The sequence below is a fragment of the Tyto alba genome, unplaced genomic scaffold, assembly GCF_018691265.1.
Source record: "Tyto alba isolate M040663 unplaced genomic scaffold, T.alba_DEE_v4.0 Super-Scaffold_13, whole genome shotgun sequence".
Lineage (NCBI taxonomy): Eukaryota > Metazoa > Chordata > Aves > Strigiformes > Tytonidae > Tyto > Tyto alba.
In genome coordinates, this window is record NW_024881275.1 from 20,988,781 (window position 1) to 21,012,232 (window position 23,452).

General features: G+C 38.9%; 1 protein-coding gene across 1 annotated transcript in view; it reads left to right on the top strand.

Annotated features, from left to right (window-relative positions):
- The window catches only part of SNX24 (sorting nexin 24), a 91,654-nt gene continuing 68,202 nt past the window's right edge, over window positions 1–23,452 (top strand). The window contains exon 1 of the mRNA XM_042787985.1: window positions 1–146. Coding sequence (XP_042643919.1) covers window positions 87–146 — 60 coding nt within the window. The 5' untranslated portion in view covers window positions 1–86. The remainder of the gene's footprint in view (window positions 147–23,452) is intronic.

A 23,452-nucleotide genomic window follows, 5' to 3' on the forward strand; every position in this document is an offset into this window, starting at 1 on the left:
GTGCGCGGAGTCACGTGCGGCGTGCAGATGGCTGCGGCGGCGCCGCTGGTCGGGAGCCCGCGGCCCTGAGTGGGAGCCGGGCCGGCATGGAGGTGTACATCCCCTCCTTCCGCTACGAGGAGAGCGAGCTGGAGCGGGGCTATACGGTGAGGGGAGGCGGGGCGGGAGACCCCTGCGCCTCGGGAGGGGAGGGAGGGGTGGGGGGCCAAGCGATGTAGCTGCGGCGGGCGGGGGCCGCGCCGGGGCCAGGTGTCAGCCCTGCCCTGCTCTGCCCTGAGACCCTCGGGCCTCACCCGCCCCACGCGAGCTTCATGCTGTGGAGCGGGGAGCGGGAGCAGGCCGCTCGGCCCCGCTGAGAGGCACACCCGGGCGCAGGGTCTGGGTCTGGGCCCCCCGGCGCAGAGGTTGGAGCGAAGCCAGTGCAGGGCCAAACATGATGGAGGGACTGGAGCATCTCTTGCATGAGGGAAGGCTGAGGGGGCTGAGACTGTTCAGCCTGGCGAAGAGAAGGCTCGGGGGACATCTCATCAATGTATATAAGTAATCTGAGTGGAGGGAATGAGGAAGAGGGAGCCAGACTCTTCTTGCTGGTGCCCAGTGACAGGACAAATGACAATGAGCACACATCAAAATACAGGGAATATTGTTTGAACACAAGACAAAACTGTTTTGTTACCATGAGGGTGGTCAAGCACTAGCAGAGGTTGGCCAGAAGTGTGTGAAGTCTCCATCCTTGGAGATTCTCAAAACCTCACTGGACATAGTCCTGGGCAGTTTACTCCATCTGACCCTGCCTGAGCAGAGGAGTTAATCTGCACAATTTTCAAAGGTCCTTTTCAACCTCAGTGGTTTTCTCATCCCATGGAGCTGTTGGGCTGTAACACTTTTCCACATGTTGCTGTATGGAGACAGGCTACTCTGTATCAAAGTCCAAGGTGCTTGACTGAAGGTGGATATTCAAAGCTAGCTTCTTTTATTAAATCTGTTTGTTCGGTACTTCTGAGCTGTTAAGAAGTACCAGGAAAAAAAAAAAATATAACCCTGTAAAATTGCCAGAAGTTTGGTCCATGTAGGCATACTTGCATGAAGCAAGTGCAACTCCCTGGTGCTAATGCTGTATATTCTCTGGCCCTCAGCCCCGGCAGGTATTTACAAGCCTTGTAAACTGCTTTAGACATATTAATGTGGGAGTGTAACCGCATTACTATCTGTGCTTCTTAGTTGAACTTAATGCAAGTGGTCCCCTACAACATGTCTGTGTGATTTTGGGAAATTAAACCAGCTTTAAAACATTCTGCAGGTCAGTTGAAGTGACAGAGTGATTTCTAAGATGTACATATCACACAAATAGGATTTTTCGTAGCAATATATATTTTTAGTATTTGTTTTTAATGTGCTTTTTATTTATTTAATAGTAATTCTGTCAGTGAATCCTGCAATTTAGAGCATTTTAGTTTTTAAATTTTATAAATGTTAAGCTGGGTAAGCTTCAAAGAATTTAAAAATGAAACTGTATTTCTAGAAGTCTTTCAAGAAAATGTTCAGAAAGTGAAAATGTTTTGTTATTACAGCACTGTTGATTGTTACCGCACTGTTCCTCTCAGGTCACTGGTGACAAGTCACACTCATGCATCTGAAACTTTCTCTAGCTCAATAGAGTTTGGTAATTGTTCTTGCATGATTACTTTGCATCTTCAACCAGATAAGGGGGTTTCTATATCACATCCCATACAAAACTTATCATGCTTTACACTATCAGATTCACAAGTTCAGTGATTTCCCTGACCATGGAACTGTGCTAGAAGTCACAGTTAAAGTTCCTCTGGGTCAGGCATGCCTGTGGGGTAGGATATGAAAGTCTATTCTGATAATAACATGGTGTATTTTCTTTATGTTTTAAAGAGTCTATGAACTATGCATGAGCGAGGCTTATTCTAATGTAATTGTCAATTTGTTACATGGCTAAATAATATGCATAAGTATTATTCCAAGCATAGAAACACAGGGCCAATGCAAATGAGTACACTGTAAGCCCTCCCTCTGGCAAAACTGAGGTTAATGAGAACTTACCATTGCTCTGTAATAACTAGGAAGATACTGTGTAGGCAGACATATTTACTTAAGAAAAAACAGTAACATAGGAATTGTTTTGCGCTGAGCAAAAATGTGATTTTGCTTGGATGGTTGGAGCTTGTGAATATTTCCTTGCTCAGACCACATCAGCTTTCATTCTTTTGGACCTCATTATGTGGGCGTTAACAGTCAGAAACTGTGGGCTTGGTAGATACTGCTATAAAATACGGGGATTGCAGAGTGTTGAAGACTTTGTGATTAAGATGTTTCACCAGTTCTTTGCTACCTGAATCTGATGGATTAGAAAAGTTGAGATAAGTAGAGGAAGGGACACTGTGCAGTATTGAATCTCTTTGAAATGTAACCTTCAAATTAAATGGGATGGGTGCAATCCTGGAATAGTGTAGTGTATCTGAGTGAAGTATGTTTTTTTTCTATTAAATTATATAGGTAATTCAATTGCAGTTATTTTGCATCATCAGCATATAGTATTAACATTTAAAACAGTATGGTGGTAAAGGTCAAAGAAGGTGTATCCCCCAGATTAACAGAACTGTTAAACTGATTAACAGACAAGGAGAAGGCTGACATACTTAACAGCTTCTTTGCCTCAGTCTTCACTGGCAGCCTCTCTTCCCACGCCTATCGAGTGGATGAATTGCAAAGCAGGGACCTTGGGAGCAAAGTCCCTCTCACTGTAAGAGAAGATCATGTTTGAGGATACCCGAGAGCATGGACATACTTAAGTGTATGGGGCCTGATGAGATACATCCCAATGTCCTGAAGGAATTGACTGAAGCAGTTGCCACTCTCCATGATATTTGAAGAGTCATTGGCAGTCAGGTGAAGTCTGCAGTGACTGACAAAAGGGAAACATTGCACACATTTTTAAAAAGAGTAGAAAGGAAGACACTGGGAAATACCAACTTGTCAGCCTCATCTCAGTGCCTGGGAAGATCATGGAACAGATCCTCCTAGTAGCTATGCTAAGGCACACAGAGGACAGGGAGGTGGTTCGAGACAACCAGCATGGCTTCCCCAAGGACAAGTCTTGCCTGACTAACATAGTGGCCTTGTATGATGGAGTGACTACATCAGTGGACAAGGGAAGAGCTACAGATGTCATCGATCTGGATTTCTGTAAGGCGTTTGACATGGTCCCTCACAACATCCTTCTCTAAGTTGGAGAGATATGGATTTAATGGGTGGACTGTTCAATGCATGAGGAATTGGCTGGATGATCACATCCAGAAAGTAGTAGTCAATGGCTCAATGTCCAGATGGAGATCAGTGATAAGGTCCATACTGGAACCAGTACTGTTTAATATCTTCATCAGTGGTGTGGACGGTGGGATCAAATGCACCCTCAGCAGATTTGCAGACAACACCAAACTGAGTGATGCAGTTGACATGCTTGAGGGATGGGATGCCATCCAGAAGGACCTTGACAGGCTTGAGAAGTGGACCCATGTGGACTTCATGAGGGTCAACAAGGCCCGAGTGCAAGTTCCTGCCCATGGATCCAGGCAAACCTCAGTATCCAAACAGGCTGGGGGATGAAGGCATTGAGAGCAGCCCTGCTGAGAAGGACTTGGGGGTACTGGTGGATGAAAAGCTGGACACGAGCCAGCAATATTCACTTGCATCCCAGATAGCCCAGAATATTGTTGGCTATATCAAAAGAACTGTGAACAGCAGGTCAAGGGAAGTGATTCTTCCCCTCTACTCTGCTCTGGTGAGACCCCATCTGGAGTGCTGTGTTCAGCTCTGGGGCCCCCAGTACAAGAAAAACATGGACCTGACAGAGGAGGTCCAGAGGACAACTGAGCACTGTGCAGTCACTGTCTCACCCCTCTCTCCTCAGGAATGGGAAGGAGAAAATAAAGCCAAAGGCTCAGGAATCAAAATAAGGACAGAGAGGAGTGACTCACCCATTATGGTCATGGGCAATAGACAGACTTGTTAGGGGAAGAAAAAAGAACATCAATTTAATTCAGACACTAACAACACTTAACAATCAGAGTAGGACAGTGAACATTACCACATCTTTAAGACACCTCTCCCACCACCCCTCCATTCTTCCCTGGTTCAGCTTTGGTTGGCATTTCTCTACCTCCACTGCCCCAGTGACACAGGGGGCAGGGATTGTGGGTTATTGTCAGTCTGCTGCTCCTTCCTCCTCAGGGGAAAGACTCCTCACACTCTTCCCCGGTTCCAGCATGTTGTCCTTCTCACGGGAGACAGTCCTCCATGAACTTCCTCTGACATGAGTCTTTCCCACTGGCCACAGCGCTTCTTGAGCTGCTCCAACATGGGCCCTTCCTCCACGTTGCAGTCCTCCCAGCACCAAGCTACAGCAGCGGGGGCTTCTTCCCATAGAGTCCTGGCTTTATTTGGGTGTACCACCTCCTCCAGTGTGGGGTCCTCCAGTGGCTGCAGGTGTATCTCTGCTCCACTGTGGACCTCCATCAGTGGCAGTGGGGTAGCCCTGCCATCTCTGCACCAGCGCATCCCCCACCCTTCCTCCTCTTTTCTTCCACTGACCATGATGTTTGCAAAGGTGTCTTCCTTTCAATTCCTCCTTGCAACTTGCACTCTCTCTGCCAGGATCTCCTTCTTAAATACATGGTTGCAGAGGCGCAACCACCATCACTAATTGGCTCGGCCCCGGCCAGAGGTGAGTCAGACTGGGATCTGGGGGAGCTCTGAGAAGCTTCTCACAGGGTACTGCTGCTATAGCTCCTTCCCCTGCTACCAGAAACCCCCACCACACATACAAACCCAGCACAGGGCACCACAAAAATGATGAGAGGACTGGAACACTTCTGCTATGAAGAATGGCTCAGAGAGCTGGGATTCTTCATCCTGGAGAAGAGAAGGCTCCAGGGAGACCTTATTGTAGCCTTTCAGTACTTAAAGGGGGTTTATAAGAGAGATGGAGACATACTTTAGTAGGGCCTGTTGCAGTGGGACCAGAGGCAATGGTTTTAAACTAGAAGAGAGTAGATTGAGATTAGACATAGAGAAGAATTTTTTTAATGATGAGTGTGATGAGACACTGGAACAGGTTGCCTGGAGAGACTGTAGATAACCGATCCCTGGAAACATTCAAGGTCAGGTTGAATGGGACTCTGAGCAACCTGATCTTGTGAAACATTATCCCTATTCATTTCAGGGAGTGTTGGACTAGATGATTTTTAAAGGTCCCTTCCAACTCAAACTGTTCTATGATTCTGTGATCACAGGAGTGCTACTTTACACAGTTGATCTTTTATTATTTTCTTTCCCACAAGTGCTAACTTGCTCAGAATTAAAATGTTTTCTTGGAGTAGCTGAAACAAGGAACTGTCAATGATGATGTGATTAATAGCAGAAAAGGATGATGGAGCTTGGGACAGATAGAAAATTGCTCATATGTTGGCTCCCCACCAGACCAGTAACATGCCAGGGGATACAGAGCTGTCTTTGGCACGGTGACTGTCTGGGGCCATTGCAGAGAAACAGGACAGAAGGGTTTTTTGAGTAGTGTGGTGATGCTCGTCCTAGTTTCTTCACTAGAAACAGCAATGATGGTGACCTCAGGCACAAAACGAGAGACCGGAAGTTGACTTTTACTCTCTACAGTGGCTCTGCATGGCTACAAAAACACGTTTTCAGGACATCTCCAGGTTTATGGTTTCTTTATCAGAACAGAATCCAGTTCCTCTTGGATTCCACCTGCAACTGTGTATTCTCGCTGCCTGGAAAGAAAAGACATTTAAAAAGTGTTTTTCCTTTTCTTTAAGGAAGCTCATTACCAATTTACTGGTTTGTTTTCAGCTTGCTTTTCCTGTAACCTATTGTTTCGGTTGCTTTTATTCTTCTCCTTGGTACAGCTAGGCAGCACTAGAAAAGTGGAATGGGCAGAGACCCATCAACCACCAGATTCCCATAGAAGCAGAATGCAGTTCTGGGGAGAGGGTAAAAGTGACCTGCTGGAGAAAGTGCAAACTTCTCCCTAGTTTCAAAGGGAAAACTACAGACCAGTTGAGAAATAGAAAGGGTGGGGTTTTGACCAGTGAAAGACTGGTTTAGAGAATGGAAAGATTAGAAAGAAAAATGAGGGAGAAGTCTATAATGCAACACTTGAGACAGGGCTGTGTCAACAAAGTAAATGGGGACTATGCTTCTTTCAATCTTTGTTTCAGGAGCTCAGCTTTGCTAAAGTACTCTTCCTCTGATAGAAAACCTTGAAAGCCTTCTTTCCACCCCCACCTCCCCAACCCCCACCCAACAAAAAATAGAACAGAATAAACTTGCAGTTGTTCCAGTTCTGTTTGGGGTATACATAAAATGATGAAACGCAGAATAAGGAAAATGTCTGTTTTCCTTGTGGACAATTAGATTTCATTGTCAGTTTAAATTGATGACACTGGCTTCCAAACTATTGAGCCTGTGTTAATAAATGCAACAGTTGTTCATAATTTGGCAGTGAATGACCTTTAAATGTAGACGCTTACTAAGGATGTCCCTAGGGAACAATTCAACTTCAAAATGACACCCATGTGTTCTTGTTATCATTTAAATATGCTTCCTTTGTCAATAACAGAATAATAAATGCTAGTTAGATTTCTAATGTTGATTCAGATGCTAGGAAACTTACTGAATAAATTAGTGTACATTTGATTTATATTGACCAAAAAAATTTTAAAGTGGTATATTGCAGGTCAAGGTGACATACATTTAAATGTGTTGTAGAGCAGAGGGCACACTTGACTGACACATGTGCTTACTACGTTTTTAATTAACACTTCCAGTACTACTCCCCAAATTGCTCCTAGAGTTGCAAATGTTGTGGAAGTAAGATGTGACATGTAAGATTCTAAAGTACTGTGGATTTTTTGAGAGTTCATAGGCTTTACCTCATTACTAGACTATGCTCATGTTCATGGAAGTATACAGCTACAAGGACTTAAAGTTTGGTATAGCTTATGTATTTCAGCATTCTTTACTTTTAAAGTAAATGTACATAGAGTCAAAAGGGAAGTTGTTAGGTGTTCTTCCGTATGAAGGCTAAGAGTAAGCCACAACAGCAAGTGATAAATGTGAAAGATAAAGTGGGAATATTTATAAGTATTGTAGTTATAAAGCATGGAGGAAGTAATTATGTAAATGGGCTTACGTGAAAACACTTTGAAGTATCTAACCCTTTCACTGAGTTGCTGGACTGTGTGAACTTGGTAGTTTTAAAAAATGTGGACAGGCTTCTGTGTGCCTTGACTATGAAATCTGCCAGTATGAAGACTTCCTGCTTACCAGACTGGCTTGTACAAGTTCACCATGTATTACCTTGTGTTGCAAGTCCTAGTCAAATCAGTGACAGACCACTTACTCTAGGTTCAAGGAAGTTAAACAGAAATATTAGATGTTAGATCAGTTGCACTTTTTTATTGTCTTAGTGTCTTCACAGAGAATTTTTAAATGTCCTTGTTACTCCACAAGGGAGTCAGGCTAGGTCTGTACAGATACTTCTCTCTCCTACATGGGAAGGTGAAGAGGATAAAGATAATTTGACAGATGCCAATAATTCTGCAATATCAGGAAAATGCTGTTTTGACCACTGTTTTTTTCAGTTCCAATGAGGAAGCATGTATTAGTGGAAGACCTGATGATTTAGGCCAAAGATTGACGTTACTGAAACTGCATTTTTTGTTTGGCTGGCTGTTTTTTTTTTGTTTGCTTTGTTAAGTTGTGCATTTGTCAACAGTGATGATTAAATTTCTTTCCTTCAGTCAGTTTTCCTGTTGACAGACTCTTATGTCAGTGATATGAAACTGACCACTTGGTATGCAATGGGAAATAGAAAGGTATAAAGTAAGTCACGGATAATTTTGCAGTGCACATGAAAGCAGCTAAGGCAGAAACTGGAAAAAGGTAAAACCAAAGTGAAAAACTGACTGAATGCATACATAACAGTCAGCTAAAGCTGTTTCCTTTTTTCTCTGTTTAATCTGCTTCTGGGTGTAGATGCATTAGACAGACACACATAGCTTCAGTGATCTCTAATTGTTGTGCAATTGCTCAAAATCCCCCTGATTCACAGTCATGAAATTCTAGTGGAGAGGGCCATGTAAAATTTCTCTGAGCAAGAAATCACTTTTGATGTATTCCTGCGGGGAAGGTGGGGGGGTTTTGTGCATTGGTCAGCAGTAGGATAAAGAAGCAGCAGCATGATTGCCTGTATCAGTTTGCCATCTGAAAGACCAAAAGTTGACACATTCTGTCAGTAACGCATAACTGAAGAACATCCATTACTCAATTCTCTCCCAGGATCTACTGATTTGAAGTTTTGATGAGAAGGTTACATTTTCAGAAAGATAGGGGGTAGCAGGGCGTTCAAACATGCATCACAATAAAGATATATTTGAGTTCCACTGGATTTTTGAGAGGTAGTAGTGGCAAAGCTTTGTTAACAATATAACGCTACCAATGGAATTACATCATCAGAGGATTTGTGCTTAACTGTTCCTACTGGTGTTTTCTGTCCATATAGCATCAAGTTGTGATGCTTGTAAAATCCTGTCAACAAAGATACTGTTAAGCATATATACGTTCTTTACTTCCCAGGAGTGAGAACACACTGGAATTTAAAACACCACATGAGGGAAGATGTAAGGGATCTCTTCCTTTTTTATTACTGTAACACACATTTTAATTGGTTTTTGAACTTTTTAATACCTGTTGTAATTCTTTCCAGGTTTAATTGACAATTAGTCATCATTGTCATGGCATTTATGGTTTTCTTGGAATTTCAGTATATGATACCATTTTTATGTTAGGTGACTGGTGAGTGAGTCCTGAAGAAGATGAAAACGTGTTTTCACCCACTGCAGTAGCTAGGTTATTAAATTAATTAAGTTAGTATTGCAGGAGCAGGTTTAGAAAGCTGTCTTTTTAATAATAGGTATTTATTTTTAGAATAACTGGGAACTTTACATGACAATTCTCTATACCATTGCAATTCAAAATTATCTATTGGAAAATACCACCTGATATCCACCCACTTATAGATTTTGATTTTTGCAATCTTTGTGATGAATGTTGTCTGTGCTGCTAATTTAAATGAACGCATTCTTTTTGGACTCAGCTGTCTCTCTGAGTTCCTTAGTGAATTTTTTATATGGAGGAATTTAAAGGATTGCTTGTATGGAGGCTGAATATATGTAAATCTTCATGCTTCTTATAATGATTAACTTTGAATTAACAAGAAATAGGAAAGAAATCAATGGTATTTTTTATACTGCAGCTTAGTAACCTAATTGTGTTTCTTACTTAATAGGCCACTGAAGACAAAGTTTAGTCAGTCTCAACCCAGCTCTGCCAAGGTGGAGAAATATTTTCCTGGCACCCTGTCAGTGAGGAGAACATAGAGATGAAGATGGGCTTGCGTGGCATTGTGCTTGGTAGTAGAATTTCAGTGCTACATTTAGGAACAGTGGAAGTACTTGTGTTATATATGCACCCTGGAAGTGTTCTAGTGGAGGCTTTCCAGTTACTGCATTTTGAATACTCTTATTGTAAGCAACCATTATTTCTCCAGTTTACAAGGATTATATGAGGATTTGTATCAACTTTTTGTTTGCAGTTTTCTATAAGCTTCAACTTCCTGTGCCTTGAGGAAGGCTAAAATAGCATTTTGTAGGGCACTCTGGAAGGGGATTTTGATGGCAAAGCAGAAGTGCCAACATTCCCCTTGAAATTGACATTGTATTTTTCACGGGCAACAAAAGTATTATGTGTTAGCAAACTATTCTTAGATGTCATGGTGATAAAGATCTTGTAGCTAGAACATGGATATTGTCTGTCTTTGAACAGTCCTTTTTTATTATTATTTCAACCTATATATCGTGTTATAAACATTTCACGTTTCATAAACTAGTAAAAGTTGTGTGGTTATTGGGGGTTTTCTTAAATAAAGTATTTGGGGCACAACAGTAATGCTTGGATACTTTTAGATATTTAAATAAGATGGGACAGAAAGAGCATACCATGAGAAAGGAGCACCTTCTCCATTCCAGGTTCTAAACGAACTGTTTCCTCTCATCATCCTCTGCTGGTGCAGTGAGAGCTCCACCTCCTGTTCAAAACAACCTTCAATTCTAAAAATGTGTAAATAGGAAATCTGAGAAGATGCTTTTGGATGTTGAAGCTGCCACCAGTGTAGCTAGAGTAAGTAATTGATAAGAAATGACAGCCAAACCTCCACTGCATCTTCCATTTAGTATATTATTTATTTGTATGTCACAGTGTTTGTGGGTCCCAGTTAAGGTGAGGGCCTTTAGGTGACAGTTGTTAAATTGTGTATGTGGTACACAGAGTTTCAAAAGCCACTCTTGAAAGGGGTTGCTTACACTTGGTAATAGTTGTTTAACTGAAAAGTAATGTCTATCCAAAATGGTATTATTATTGTTTGACTACTTTAATATGGTGAACATGGTATAAAACTTCTGTGAAAGTCTATTCTCCCACTAGTCTACCTTGAAAACTTTGAGATAAGAGTTATCAATTTTAATTATTTTATTTTTTATATTCCTTGTCTCTCCGTGTAATTCACTTTTTAAAAATGGATTCCCGTTTTATACTAGGACAGAAGGTATTCATGTGCTGCAGTATCTCCAAATTGGAGAATAACGAAATCCAAAGCTTTCCTATCATCTTTTATGTAAGGACAAACAAAGAATCTTGATTATGTGGTGAAACAATCAATTGTTTGGCAGGAAGTTTGTATTGATTACAACGAACCGCTTTTATGAAGAGTGACCATAGGTACTTCAGCTAACTGCCTTTACTTCTGGTCTTGCACAGGACTCTTGCTCTGAATATAGATTCCCTTCCATACTCTTTACTTAGTAATCCAGCTCTTTCCAGAAATAGGACTTCCTGGTCATGCATCTTGCTTGCATTCAAGCTGTGATGGTAATTATAATCTAACTTTCTTGTTCTTTTGATTAGTGGAAACAAAAGACACATGTCTTTAGTTTAATCATAAATTAATGGACTAATAGATTTATAACAATGTCAGGGAGTGAATGGAAAGATGTGAAGAAATGGATATTAAAAAAAAAAAAGTGCAAACCAAATTTGGAGTTGAATGCTATGCCATTATAGAATCAGAAAATACATTAGCCTATTGCTTTTCTGATTTCTAAGAAAATTTATGTCCCATGATGACCTCAGCAACATGAAACTCCAAAACACTCCATTCTTAAAAACAAGTTAGAGAACATTTAAAAGCTAGGTTTTAATTAAAGATCCACTTTTCCCCTAAAAGCCAAAGACTTAGCTTCTGTTTTTACATTGCAGTGAGGGAGCATAAAAAGTCAGTAAATACTGAAAACATCTATTTTTGGTATTGAATACAAAATGTTAGTGGCTTTCCTTTTGCTGGAGCACTCAGTGTGGATATGTGATTGGTAGGAGTACAGCCTTTACATGATTTCCTCTGCATGTTTTAAAAATTCCTGTTTGACACAGAAATTACAGAGCTGGAGTAGATTCTGAACTATAACTGAGTATGCTTGTTTTTTTCTTTTTTTTTCCATGTTTCTCCTCTACATCAAAATCTGTTTCTTTGGTAGTTTTAGTTTTACCTTTCCTTGGCAGAAATGGTATGGTCAGACTTCCAGGTTTTGCCAAAAATTTTTAGTGCCAGTAGGGAAGAGGGAAAGAAATTTTTGAGATAAGTTTTAAACAACTTGGTAAGAACTTGTTAGGAGCGTTACTGAGGATAGTAATTGTCTCTTCTCAAATAAAATAATCCTTATGTTGGCCTGAATTACAGGCAAAGTAGGAGAATATTCTCCAGGTTCAACACTTGCAGCTCAGAATTCCTTTATCATTTTCTCTTTACCTTTTGGTGCCTACTTGCTACTATATATGGAAAATAAACATAAGGAGAATATATTAATGGGCATCAGAAACAGTTTTAAGGTAATTGGTATAATAATTTTTTCTCTACATGCATTTAGACTTTGTATTTTAATTTTTCCTTTACTACTAGATGGTTTGTATCTAATTGCAGCTTTAGAAAACATCTAAACATAGTTTTAAGGCTGAAAAAACCTGGCATTATCTGGTTTGTAATATGGAACTCTAAATTAAAAGCCTGATTTTTACCTAGACCATGAGAGAAAGAAGGGAAATTCTTCTGAAAGTATGAACTGTTCTGTAAGCTAAGAAAAGATGACTAGAAGTTAGTCCCTTAAATCGCAAAAGGCACTGCTTTGTCTTTCGCTTTTTTTTTTTTTTTTTTTTTAAGTGTGAATGTTACAAATGTCGTTACTGTTTTTAAATTCAGTGTCCAGGATAATACCACTAACGCAAACCTGTTACAAATGCCATTACTGTTTTTAAATTCAGTGTCCAAGATAATATCACTAATGCAAAACTTTCCTAACTGCCTAGATGTTTAAATAATACATTTTGTGAATTGATACAGAAAATACAGTTATTTTAGTTCTGAAGTGTATTTGGTATCTGGAAGAGCACGGCAACATGCTGCACATTCAGAACTATTTTTTGCTACTCTCCAACTAAGTTGTCAAAAATTGCCGATTTGAAGAGGGGTAAAAACCTGCTTAAAGTAATCACAGATATAACTGTTATCTGTTACAGGCTAAGAACTTAATGCCCCGTTTCTCAAATGAGTTTTTACAGTAACGAGATAGCTGTATCACACTCCTAAGTGAAAAGCTCATGCACTTGCCTGCATGGTTATTTCCAACCTCTACACTTCTAACAAGCTCCCAAAGTTGTTGTTGCTTATAAAAGTGGAAAATGGACCTGATAAAAATGTTTAGTCCGCAGGGCTGTGTTTTATTTATCATATCACAAAAGAACAATGTTTTGTTGCATCATGGTCAAAATAGAAGCGACCTTGCTTGTTCATGAGTGCTCAAAGCGTAGAGATAAGAGGCAAAATAATAGAGTACAATAGAAAGAGTGTAGTGTAATTATTTGTGGCTTGTCAAGTGAAGCCCTCTCAGGCCCCAAGTGATTCAAATCTGGGAACTCTGCACAATTCTGTACACTAACCATAGCCAACATCAGAGAAATCTCACCCAGCTTCTCCGACAGTACTGAAATTGCATCAGTTTGTCATGCACTGAGCATGCCAGCTTCACACAATATCATTTGCTTGCAAATGGGCCTGGCCCCAACGCCCTGAAACACATTCTTTGGTATCTGACTCTTGGCCTGTGATTTGTCATGTCTCTAGTGCTATCGGCGTAAAGTAATTTTAATAGATTCTGATGGTTTGCTTGTGGAAGGTAAAGAATGCACTACAGATTGTGTCAGGTAGCTTTCTATGGCATGTAGCATGGTAGAGGCCCTCATGATGGTGATAGCCAAACAAAGAGTATGGAGAAATGAGAACCGTATTTTGAGTGGTATTTAACGCTCCCCTTCTCAACACCCTGCTGTGGACATCCTTGCTAACTCAGCAGGTTCAAGAACTTAGCAGCTCAACAAAACAGTGTTATTTGTGCTTATGAGTTGTGTAAGATGGAACACATAGCCAAAAATCAGTGGCTTTGTTTCTCCCTGTTCAAAAAGAAAAGAAAAGTGTATAAGCGTGAAAGTGTTAATTAATTTCAGGGACTAAACTGTATAATTTTTTTTCTTGGTGTTTAACTCTGTATTAATCATTTGAGTTTTAGTACTATTGAAATAAAATCACTGGATTTTTTCAGCAAATATGTTCTTTAATACTGTAAAAAAAAAAAGCTTGTACAATTTATACTGAAATGTATCTCTATAAAGCTACATAAATTTGGTCTAGAATATAGATTCCTGAAGAATTTCTTTATAGATTTTAATTGCAGTAGTTATTTGACAATTATTAGATTACTAAACATTTGGTTGGAATAGTTTTCTTGCATTATGAAGTAAATATGTGACATTTTTTTACTCTTCCTTTGACACCACTGAGATGAGATTATTTTGCCATTGACAACTCTGATCTTTGCATCATTTTTTTCAGCTGACTTCCTTAATTGATTACTACTTTGGTGTGGGAGCCTGCAGCGTAGCTCTCCAGAATTCTGCTGACACCAATCGATTAACTTGAAGGTGTTAATGTTAGTGATTTCATCTAAGAAACATTCAAAACCATGTCAGTAATCTGTTCTTAAAAACTGCCAGATCATTGAATCTTGTTATTTTGAACATGTTAGTTTGGGTTAGCAAGGATTTCTCTGGAGAGCCAAAAAAAATAGATATTTTAATAAATCCTGTGGGAAGAGCAGAGTTTTATTTAATTGTTGTATAGCATACACGCATGCACATGCCTTAATATTTAACAGACTGTTTTAAAATATGTTCTTATTAATATTTATGGTATCTCTGAGGAATTTATAAAAATGTTTGAGCACAAGCTATTTCTTTTTAGTTTTACCTAGGGAATTTTTGACAGCAGTGTAACTCTGAGCACCCCGCTAGCAAGTCTGTGCAAGTCGGCCACTTTCTTTCCCACTGTAGCTCCTACATTTGCTTAGCAGTTTTGCACAATTAAGCAAAATTTTTAAATGAGCCTGCATTTTTTCCTTTTCTGTTCTAAATTTTGTTGTACAGTCCCTCGGAGAAATTCTGGGTTAGGATCAGAACTCACTGTTCAATATTACACACAAAAAGAAAGAAGGAAAGTTGCTTTTTAAGCGTGACATAGACCAACTTTTGAAAGTATGTTTTCCTTTTATTTCTTAGTGGAGTTTTTTATAGGATGACTTCTTAAAACTCAATTTTTGTGATGGGCTAGCTTGTATGTGTGTTATTTATGCATCAGTAAAACAGCTCTGCCTTATTTCCTAGTTAAAAAATGTGGTTGATTGTGGAAGTTGAATGCAGTGGACATGCTGTTAACACAAGTTTTATTTGTACTGAAGGCAATCTAAATCAGTTGCCACTAAGCAAACAACAAAACCAACAAAGTACTGTGGTCAGTGTAGTCTCCTTATATTTAGATGGGGCAGAACACAGACATGTGTGCACACCCATATGTTTGTACATTTGTGTGCACAGGTACATAGAAGCACGTGCATGTGTCAACAATGGAAGGATTTATTGGGTTGTATTGCAGAGGTGTCTGTTTGAAGTCCTGTATGAATTGATGTTTTAATGACCTGGATGATAGAGTAAGAGTGTCCTTATTTAAATTTGCTATCGACACCAAGGTGGAAGTGGCTGTGAACATGCTGGAGAACAAAAGTAGAATTAAAAAATAATTTTTTTGAATTGGAAAGATTATTTAAGAAAGGGAAATGGGGTGGTAATTCAATAGGAAGTGGTGCCAAGCACTGTGTTTATCAAAAATAATCAGTAGCATGGAGTAACATCCAACAGATCAAGTAACAGATACTTCTGAAAGGATCTGAGGCTTATTGTGCATTGCAAGATGGCCATGTCACTGAAGTGATGCTGTTGCAGAAAAGGCAAATGCATGTTGGGATTTTGAAAGTTGAATGTAAAAAAGAGGTCAGTGATGAGGAGTGTATACTAAGCATGGAGTAGCATGTCAAATTTTAGGTCCTGCATTCTAAGAAACATGTGAGTGTATGGAAAAGAGTGTTCACAGGAGAAGACAATGTTGGAGGAACTACAACACATTACACTGCTTTCTGGATCTCTGATAGGTAGAAGAATGGCGTACACTACAGGCTGTTTAGATTGAAGGGAAAACACTCAGCAGGAACTTCATAACAATCCTCAGTAATGTAAAATGCTGTTGAAAAAAGAAAGGAGGCAATCGCTCTGTGTTTCGGAGGTGCTGAGGTCCTATACTGTGCAATTTTCTGTCCTATCCACCCGAAGTAAGAAAGACTAATTACAAAATGGTGCTGAGTAATAAAGGTACTGCAGCACCAGAACACCCTTCAGGAGTAGGGTATGGAAACTTCATCTGTACGAGGCTTAGCTGTTTATGCCCAGAATAAGAAGTAAAATTGGTCCTGCCTGGAGGCAGCAGCGTGAGGCAGGTAACTCCCAGAAATACAGATCCAGAATAGACCTGAGGTCTTCCAGTGCTGGGAGATAATATGCAGAAAACCCATGTAAGCAAATTGTTTGGATGTTCTGAGGCCCAGCTGGCCATTTCTCAGCAAAGTCTTCCTCAAATTTATTTTTCTGTGTTTCCCTTGACACCCAGCAATTGTCCTTTGCATTTCAAAAATTTTACCTATATCCATACCCTAACCTCTCATTGCTTACTGTGTCTTTCTAAAACTCTTGAGAATTCACCCAAAATAGCTCTGTTCTCTTCTCATAGTGGAACAGTTGCTGAAACAATGATGGACTTCCCCATCTCTGTCTCTGCATGCAGGATAGGAAACATCATTTGTTAGTTTGCTCCAGAGATCCTTTTGCAAGGTCCTCCTGAGAGGTAATAATTTTCTTCTGCCCCTAGCTTTAAATTTTGAGGTTACAGCAGTGTTTGGAGTAGACTTGTCACATCAGACTTAATTTCCTGTGTTTAAACACTGCTATTATTCTTCAGTAAAGCATTTGTGTTCAGTATGTATCTTGCTTAGTACTTAAGAATGGGACCACCTGTATCTGTTTCCCTAACTGTAAATGTAGATAGCAATGAAGGGAGGTGCAGAACATCAGGGACAACATCTCCCTCTATGAGCTAGTCAAGAAACTGCAAAAATTCAGTGCCACTCTTATCTCAATACACCTCTTATGGTATATAATACCTGCCATAAAATTAAAGCTTTCTAAATGTTTGAATTTCTAGATGAGTAGCTTATTAAGAGATAGGCTAGGTTGGTGCCTTAGCTGTGAAGCAGAAGGTAGCACAGGGACAGGAGTGACGGGAGTCCTGGTCAGAGCCCTGGATCTCCAACCCCAATCCAGCCCTTTGTCCTCATCTGTCTGTTAAAAAAGGAGACAGACACATTATTATAGGAGGTCCATGCTCACTTTAGCACTTGCACTGATGGGATATCCAGAACTTCTCTGGGCAACCTGTTCCAGTGTCTCACTGTCCTCATCATTAAAAAAATTCTTCCCTATATCCAATCCCAATTTACCCTCTTGTTTTAAAAAGGTTGCCCCTGGTCCTGTTGCAAGGCCCTTTTAAAAGTCCTTCTCAGCAGGCCTGCTCTCAATGCGTTCATCCCCCAGTCTGTACTGATATGGGGGATTGCCCTGAACCAGGTGGAGGACCTTGCACTTGGGCCTTGTTGAACTTCATGAGAATTATATTGGCCCCCTCCTCCAGCCTGTCAGGGTCCCTCTGGATGTGATCCCTACCCACGAGCAAATCAACTGCACCACTCAGCTTGGTGTTTGGTGCGGTTCTGTGTTTAGATGGCACTCACAAGGCCTGGGATCAAACATGAGCAGGACCAACCACAACAATGCTAGAACGCTTGCTTACTGAATAGTGCCAAGACCTTGAGAAATAAGTTTTTAATCATCTCTTGAGGCATTAAGCCCAAAGGAATTGAATAAGTTGTACACAGATAGCATTGTTTCTTGAATTTCCTGACTTTGGAGTGCTTGACTTTTAACCTCAGTGTTCTTTTGTCTTTTTTTTTTGTTGTTGTTGTAATAATGTCTAAATTTGTACTTTTATAGTGGATGTTGTAGTACTCAGTATTTCAGTGAAAACAATAACAAAGTTCACCGTATAGTTTTGGGGAGAAAAAAAAAAAAAAAAAACAAAAACCACAACAAGTTACAGGCTGCTTAAATGTTTTATAGCATGTCACTGTTTCTTTTCTTCTACTTTCCTTTGTGTAACATTGTAAATATTTAAATATGTCTCCCAAAAATAAACTGTCTATAAAATGTTGAGCTCCTGTTGAAGGCTCTAGGGATTTGGTATGCTAAGTTAGAACTGGTTGAATGCATTTTCAGAATAACTTTCGGCTGCAATTGTTTCCTTCAACAGCTTTGACTAGTGGTCAGAAGTAAGAGGCAGGGCGCAGGTCAGCCTGCTGGTGACCACTGAGAAGCTTCGAGGTTTAGGATCCTGCCTCCAGGTTCCAGCTGCTCCTGAGCATCTTGGATGAGGAATGTCTTCTGTAAACTCTCAGTGTGAGCACATATTGAACAACACTGGATTGACTTGGTTTAGACACAGTGGAAACTTGCAGTTACTACAGAATATTCCCTTTAATTTGCAGGGATTTTGAAGCAGAGGGAGAAGAATTTATTTCTATTGCTTACGCTTTCTGAGGAAACATTTCCTTCAGGAATGGGAATTAGCACTGCTTTCTCTTACTAGATCCTTGGAATTAGTCCTGTCCGAAATGAAGTCAGAGGCAAATGTTTGTTTTGTTTGGTCAGTCTTCTGCACACTTTATGTTGTAATCATACGTGTGTTATTAAAAAGCCCAATGGTCAAAGAAATGCACTTAGAATTCACACTTAGCATAAGCTTTGGTGTTTTCTAGTTGTTGTTCCTAGCTGAGTACTGGTTTCACCCATAAGTGTGTGTATGTGTGTCTAATATATATATTTATTAAAAATGAGAGAACATTCAGCACTACAAATAAACAGCCATACTCTTATTAATCTGTGGATGTACTCTAATTAGTGTTAAGATCTTGAACTGATTCTCCTACAAGATTGTTTAAATTAATAAAATAATGTATTAGGTAATAGTGTGTATTACAGAGCACATTATTGGTAACCTGGATTATTAGCTGGTTGTGTATTAAAGCAGACCATATTTAGACAAATAATTAGATACTTTTGTGACCTTGCTTTTTAGGTATAAAATAAAAGAGTAGCAAGCACAGTCTGATTCATGAGGGCTTATTGTTGTAAGTGCTATTCATGTTTCATTTGGAATGTACAGAACGTATGCATTTTTTTCTCATCTAAAACCTCCAGTAGACTGAAGTTTGTTTCTCCTGAGTGTTTTTTAAGAAAATTTTTGGAAAAAATTAAAACTCTTCATAGTAATGTTGGTCTCAAACCATTCACTTGTTTATTTTGTTACTTATAATAACAAGAATAATGATTGTTTAAAGGTCCATAGAAAACACTGGTGTGTTTTTGACTCTACTGACTTATTAGTATTAGTCATTCTGTGTCTTGAATAAGGTATGCATGCTCTTTATATGAGGATTGTCCATGTACATTATCTCAGGTTCACTCCTTGGAGTGGTGGTTTTTGTCAATTTGTGTCTCTGCTGGAGTGTCTAGCAGACCAGTAGGGGTCACTCTATGCATTGAATTTAGGAAATATGTAAGTCATTTTAATTATGTTTTATAATTGCATATACTAACACACTTGAAAATAATACTAGGGATTTATATACTTATTATGTATTATATTATTTTATTGTCTTTGAGTTGGGGGTACCTGTTCAAAACATATATAATAGTTAACATATTATATGCTAACTGCAAAGTGTGGATATATCAGAGCCTGGATGTCTAATGATACAGTTTCGGGAGGGTCTGACTTTGAGACAGTCTTCACAGCTTGCTGAAAAACAGTGTGCTGAAAAGAAAGTGGTTCTGGTTGGAGCTGCCATATTTCCATGCCCTAACAAAGTAAAAGAACATGGCAAGTCTAGTGAGGCAGATCGATGGGCCACACAAATGCTTCAGTAATATTTTCTTACATTTCAGTAGAAAAACAAACTTTAAGGCCATTTTAACAAGTCTAGCAGAAAGATACCAAGAATGTTTTTCCTTCTAAAATGTGTATCTGTTAAATAAAATAGATGGCTGATAGTATTCTGCTCTTCTAAGTCAGCTGGTTAATCATGCAACTAGTTGATAATCAATGTGATCACTTAAAACCAATGTATAAGATCCATCTGCTTCCTGGTTTTCTGTAGTGGCAATGTTGTGAAATATCTCTTTCCCTTCTACCCTTCCCCTCCCTACCCCACCCCAGAAAAAAAAAAAAGTCTGTATTTTAGGATTTGAAATGTTTTCTATATAAGATTGAAGAAAGATGTAAGGACATAAGCATCCCAATCCTTTCTTAAATGGGGCATTTATCCAGTTTTAAATTAAATATGAAGACTGAGATTTATTGTTTGTAATACTTTCATTACTGAGATTTCTTAATGAGGGATGCATTGCACAAAATCAGATGGAAGTATCTATGCTGTTTATTTTCATATCCTTCCCATGATCTCCTCTTCCACACTTACTGCAGTAGTTTCTGTACATGTGTTATTCTGTGCCACAGTTGTGCCTTCAGGAGCTCCCATACAGATCTCAAGACTTATTTAAAAATATTTTGAAGCCATTCAGAATCTTCAGTGTAAGTGGTCAGTGGGGAAAGCCCTGCTTTCCAGGAAAAAACACCCCAGTCTAGTGCCCTACCTGAGATCCAGGACTTGAGAGTTCAGTTTCTGATTCAGGCAAGTCACGGTGGTCTGGTAGTTTACATGGTTCTCCATGATTTTCTCAAGCAGAGTCAGGTGAAACTGAGAAAAATCGTATTTGTAATACTCATAGTCTTTGCTTCAGAGGCTGCCTGTAAGGATAAAGTGATTAATTTCTGTAATATTGGTACAACAGCAGATGGAAGCAGAAAGAGGCAATAGCAAGATAGTAGGCAGTAGCATTGCTTGTTTTTCTGTGCCTGCTGAGATTTGCTTAATTTGATTGATGAGCAGTATCTGAAAACTTGTTCTGATCACTTTTGCACACATTCCACTCTGACAAGAGAACCAAAGATCTGTACAACAGCGTGTCTGTCTCCCTTTTTTCAGTGAATTGGTTGAAATTCTAGTTATATTGGTAATTTGGGCATTATAATAAAGAATATCTTTGTTTCTGCCTTTCCTTAACTGTTGTCTCTTTACTATGAGTTGTATAGCATGGTGGAAAGGGAATGGTGGGAGAAACAGGTGGTGGAAAAAAGTATCCTTTCCTTCTGTTCTTATTTTGTGAAATTGATACTTTAAGTAGTCTAAAAAGTTATATAAGCAGAGAAATGTCTTCAAATGACTGTGATATTCTATTCCAATCAAAAATATAACAAATTCAGTAATCATGTAACAAAAAGCTATGAGCAACTTTCCAGGAAATGTTACTTGAATTCATAAAATTCCTTCAGCTTCAGTGTATTTTTTAGTGTAGCATGAGATCCCTTCTTCTAATGTTTGTTCTCTGCATCTCCAGTGAAGTCATTGTAGCTAAAGTGAATTGTGGCTTTTCTTGATTCTCTCTGCCCCTAGGTGTACTGATTGGTCTGGTCATCTAAACCTAACATATTTTAACACCTTTGAAATAAAAGCTTGCTCTCCTTTTCATTTCAAATATATTATTATCTTCTGTTATGCTTATCAAAATTTTAGAAGCTTGAACATGTGAATATTTCTACCTCTTCAGTTGATGAGTTTGTAGCAAAATTATGCAGTGGCCTAAATTGATGGTATGTTGCTAACAAAGTAGCAAATGAGATTATTAGTTTCCGTTATGTAATACTAATAGTTACCATAGCACGTACTACTTAATATGACCTATGTATGATTTATTTTGAAGGTTAATGATAAATGAGTAGCGATAATCAGTATAGTTGGGGGGGGGGTTAAAAGTTAGTATTTGGTTAGGGCAAATGATTGTTGTATTAGTGATTACTTATATTATTATTTTCATTTTTCTCTGAGGTAGATTGAAATAAAGCTTTCCATGAGGGTTTAGCAGTTTGATATGAATTAGGAATATGACAAAATGTCAGCATACTGAACTACATTTTCAAACAGCAACTTAGTGAACGAAATACCAGGAAAAAAAAAAAAAAAGTCCTTTTGCTTCTTCTTCATCCTTGGGGGAAACACTCATCTCTCCAAAATACATCTGAAGAATGGTTTTTGAAGCATGTTGACAAGATCACCAAATTTGTATGTTCAGACCAGATAAAGCGAACCAGGTTCCAGGATCTGAGAAGATAAAAATATTTTGTCACTTTATTGACTGAAACCATGTTTCTGTGATTTTAAATTAATGTGGGATTCTTTTTTTCTTCATGTACTTCTTTTCTTTACATACATTATACATTTTGATTCTATTTAGGATTTTTTTTTCTTAAATCACAGATGTAGTGATTTACCTTTTTTAAATTCAATCTTATTTTCAGGTATACTTAACATAAAAAACTTAAAACTTAACTTAAAAATAAGTAAAAATTAGTTAAAAAAAAAAATAGAAATTTTTCACAGGCCCAAACAGTAATATAACTGAGAGCTGCTAACAGTCGAGCCACGTAGGCAGGGTGAAAAGAGTTGTTACATCATGCAGTAGTAAATGTTACACTGGTTTCGGAAGTCACCGCTTGTACAATGAACTTTGTGTAGAACAAAAATCAGTCATTTTGGCAAGGAGCAGAGTAAGATGACTAAAGCTGGAGGAGGTAGCAAAAAGTGACATGGAGGTGTGCTGCAGAAGTTGTCACAGATCTCTGTGTGGGACTCTTGAACGATGTGCTTTCAGAGCAAAGATGAACCCCTGCTCAAAGGAGACCTCTTAAGTGGTGTGTTTTTCAGTGGAAAGATCTGATTATGTGATGTAGGTTGTCGTGTCTCATGTTTGGGGTTTCAAGGTAGCAGAGAGAACTGTAAATTACTTCAAATTAGTAAACATTGTAAGTGTTTATGACTACATGCATTTGTTTTTCCTAGTCTTTCAGGATTCCTTTTAAAAATGTGAGGTTCTTGGTTTATTGTAAACCTTTTATAAGACAACCACCTATAGCACTAAAATCTATGCTTACCCACTAACAAAGAAAGATGCATCTAATGCATAATGAATCCAAATACTAGTTTTTATTTTGACTTTGACTTTAACTCTGTTGAGTTTAACTAGAAACCAGAAAAGTCACTGCTTCAGCTTAGTGTGCTTGTCTAGAAAGAAGCAATGATATTGCTACAGGCATGCTTTGAGCAATGGCTTGAGCATTTACCCAGTTCATATATCCCTGTCATAAAGAGTCAGTTTCTGTTCTTTTGAAGTCAGATGCAGTGATGTAGGCTTTCTGTGAATTATTCACAGGGAAGAAAAAGTCTTCTGTCTCTTCTAAAACAGAAAGAAATGCCTGTGAAGTATGTTTTCCTGTAATGAAATAAAGGAATATTAAAATAATGCCTTAAATATGAGCAAGTAATTTAGATTATTGCATGCTGCAGTTAAGATCTGCTTTAGGAAAATAAAAGCTGAATCTAAAAGGAATTAAGTAGTATCATTTTCAGATGTGAAAGTTGTTTTATATTATCTAAAGATTGGAAGAGCGAAGTATATTTATTATAATTCACTTTCAAATTCTGCATGTCCTGTATGCATCCATATGTCAGCAGCCTGGCATACAGTCTCTGCTTCCAGCCTTCTTAGTTCCTATCCTGTTGCTGTGGAAATGCATGGCTTC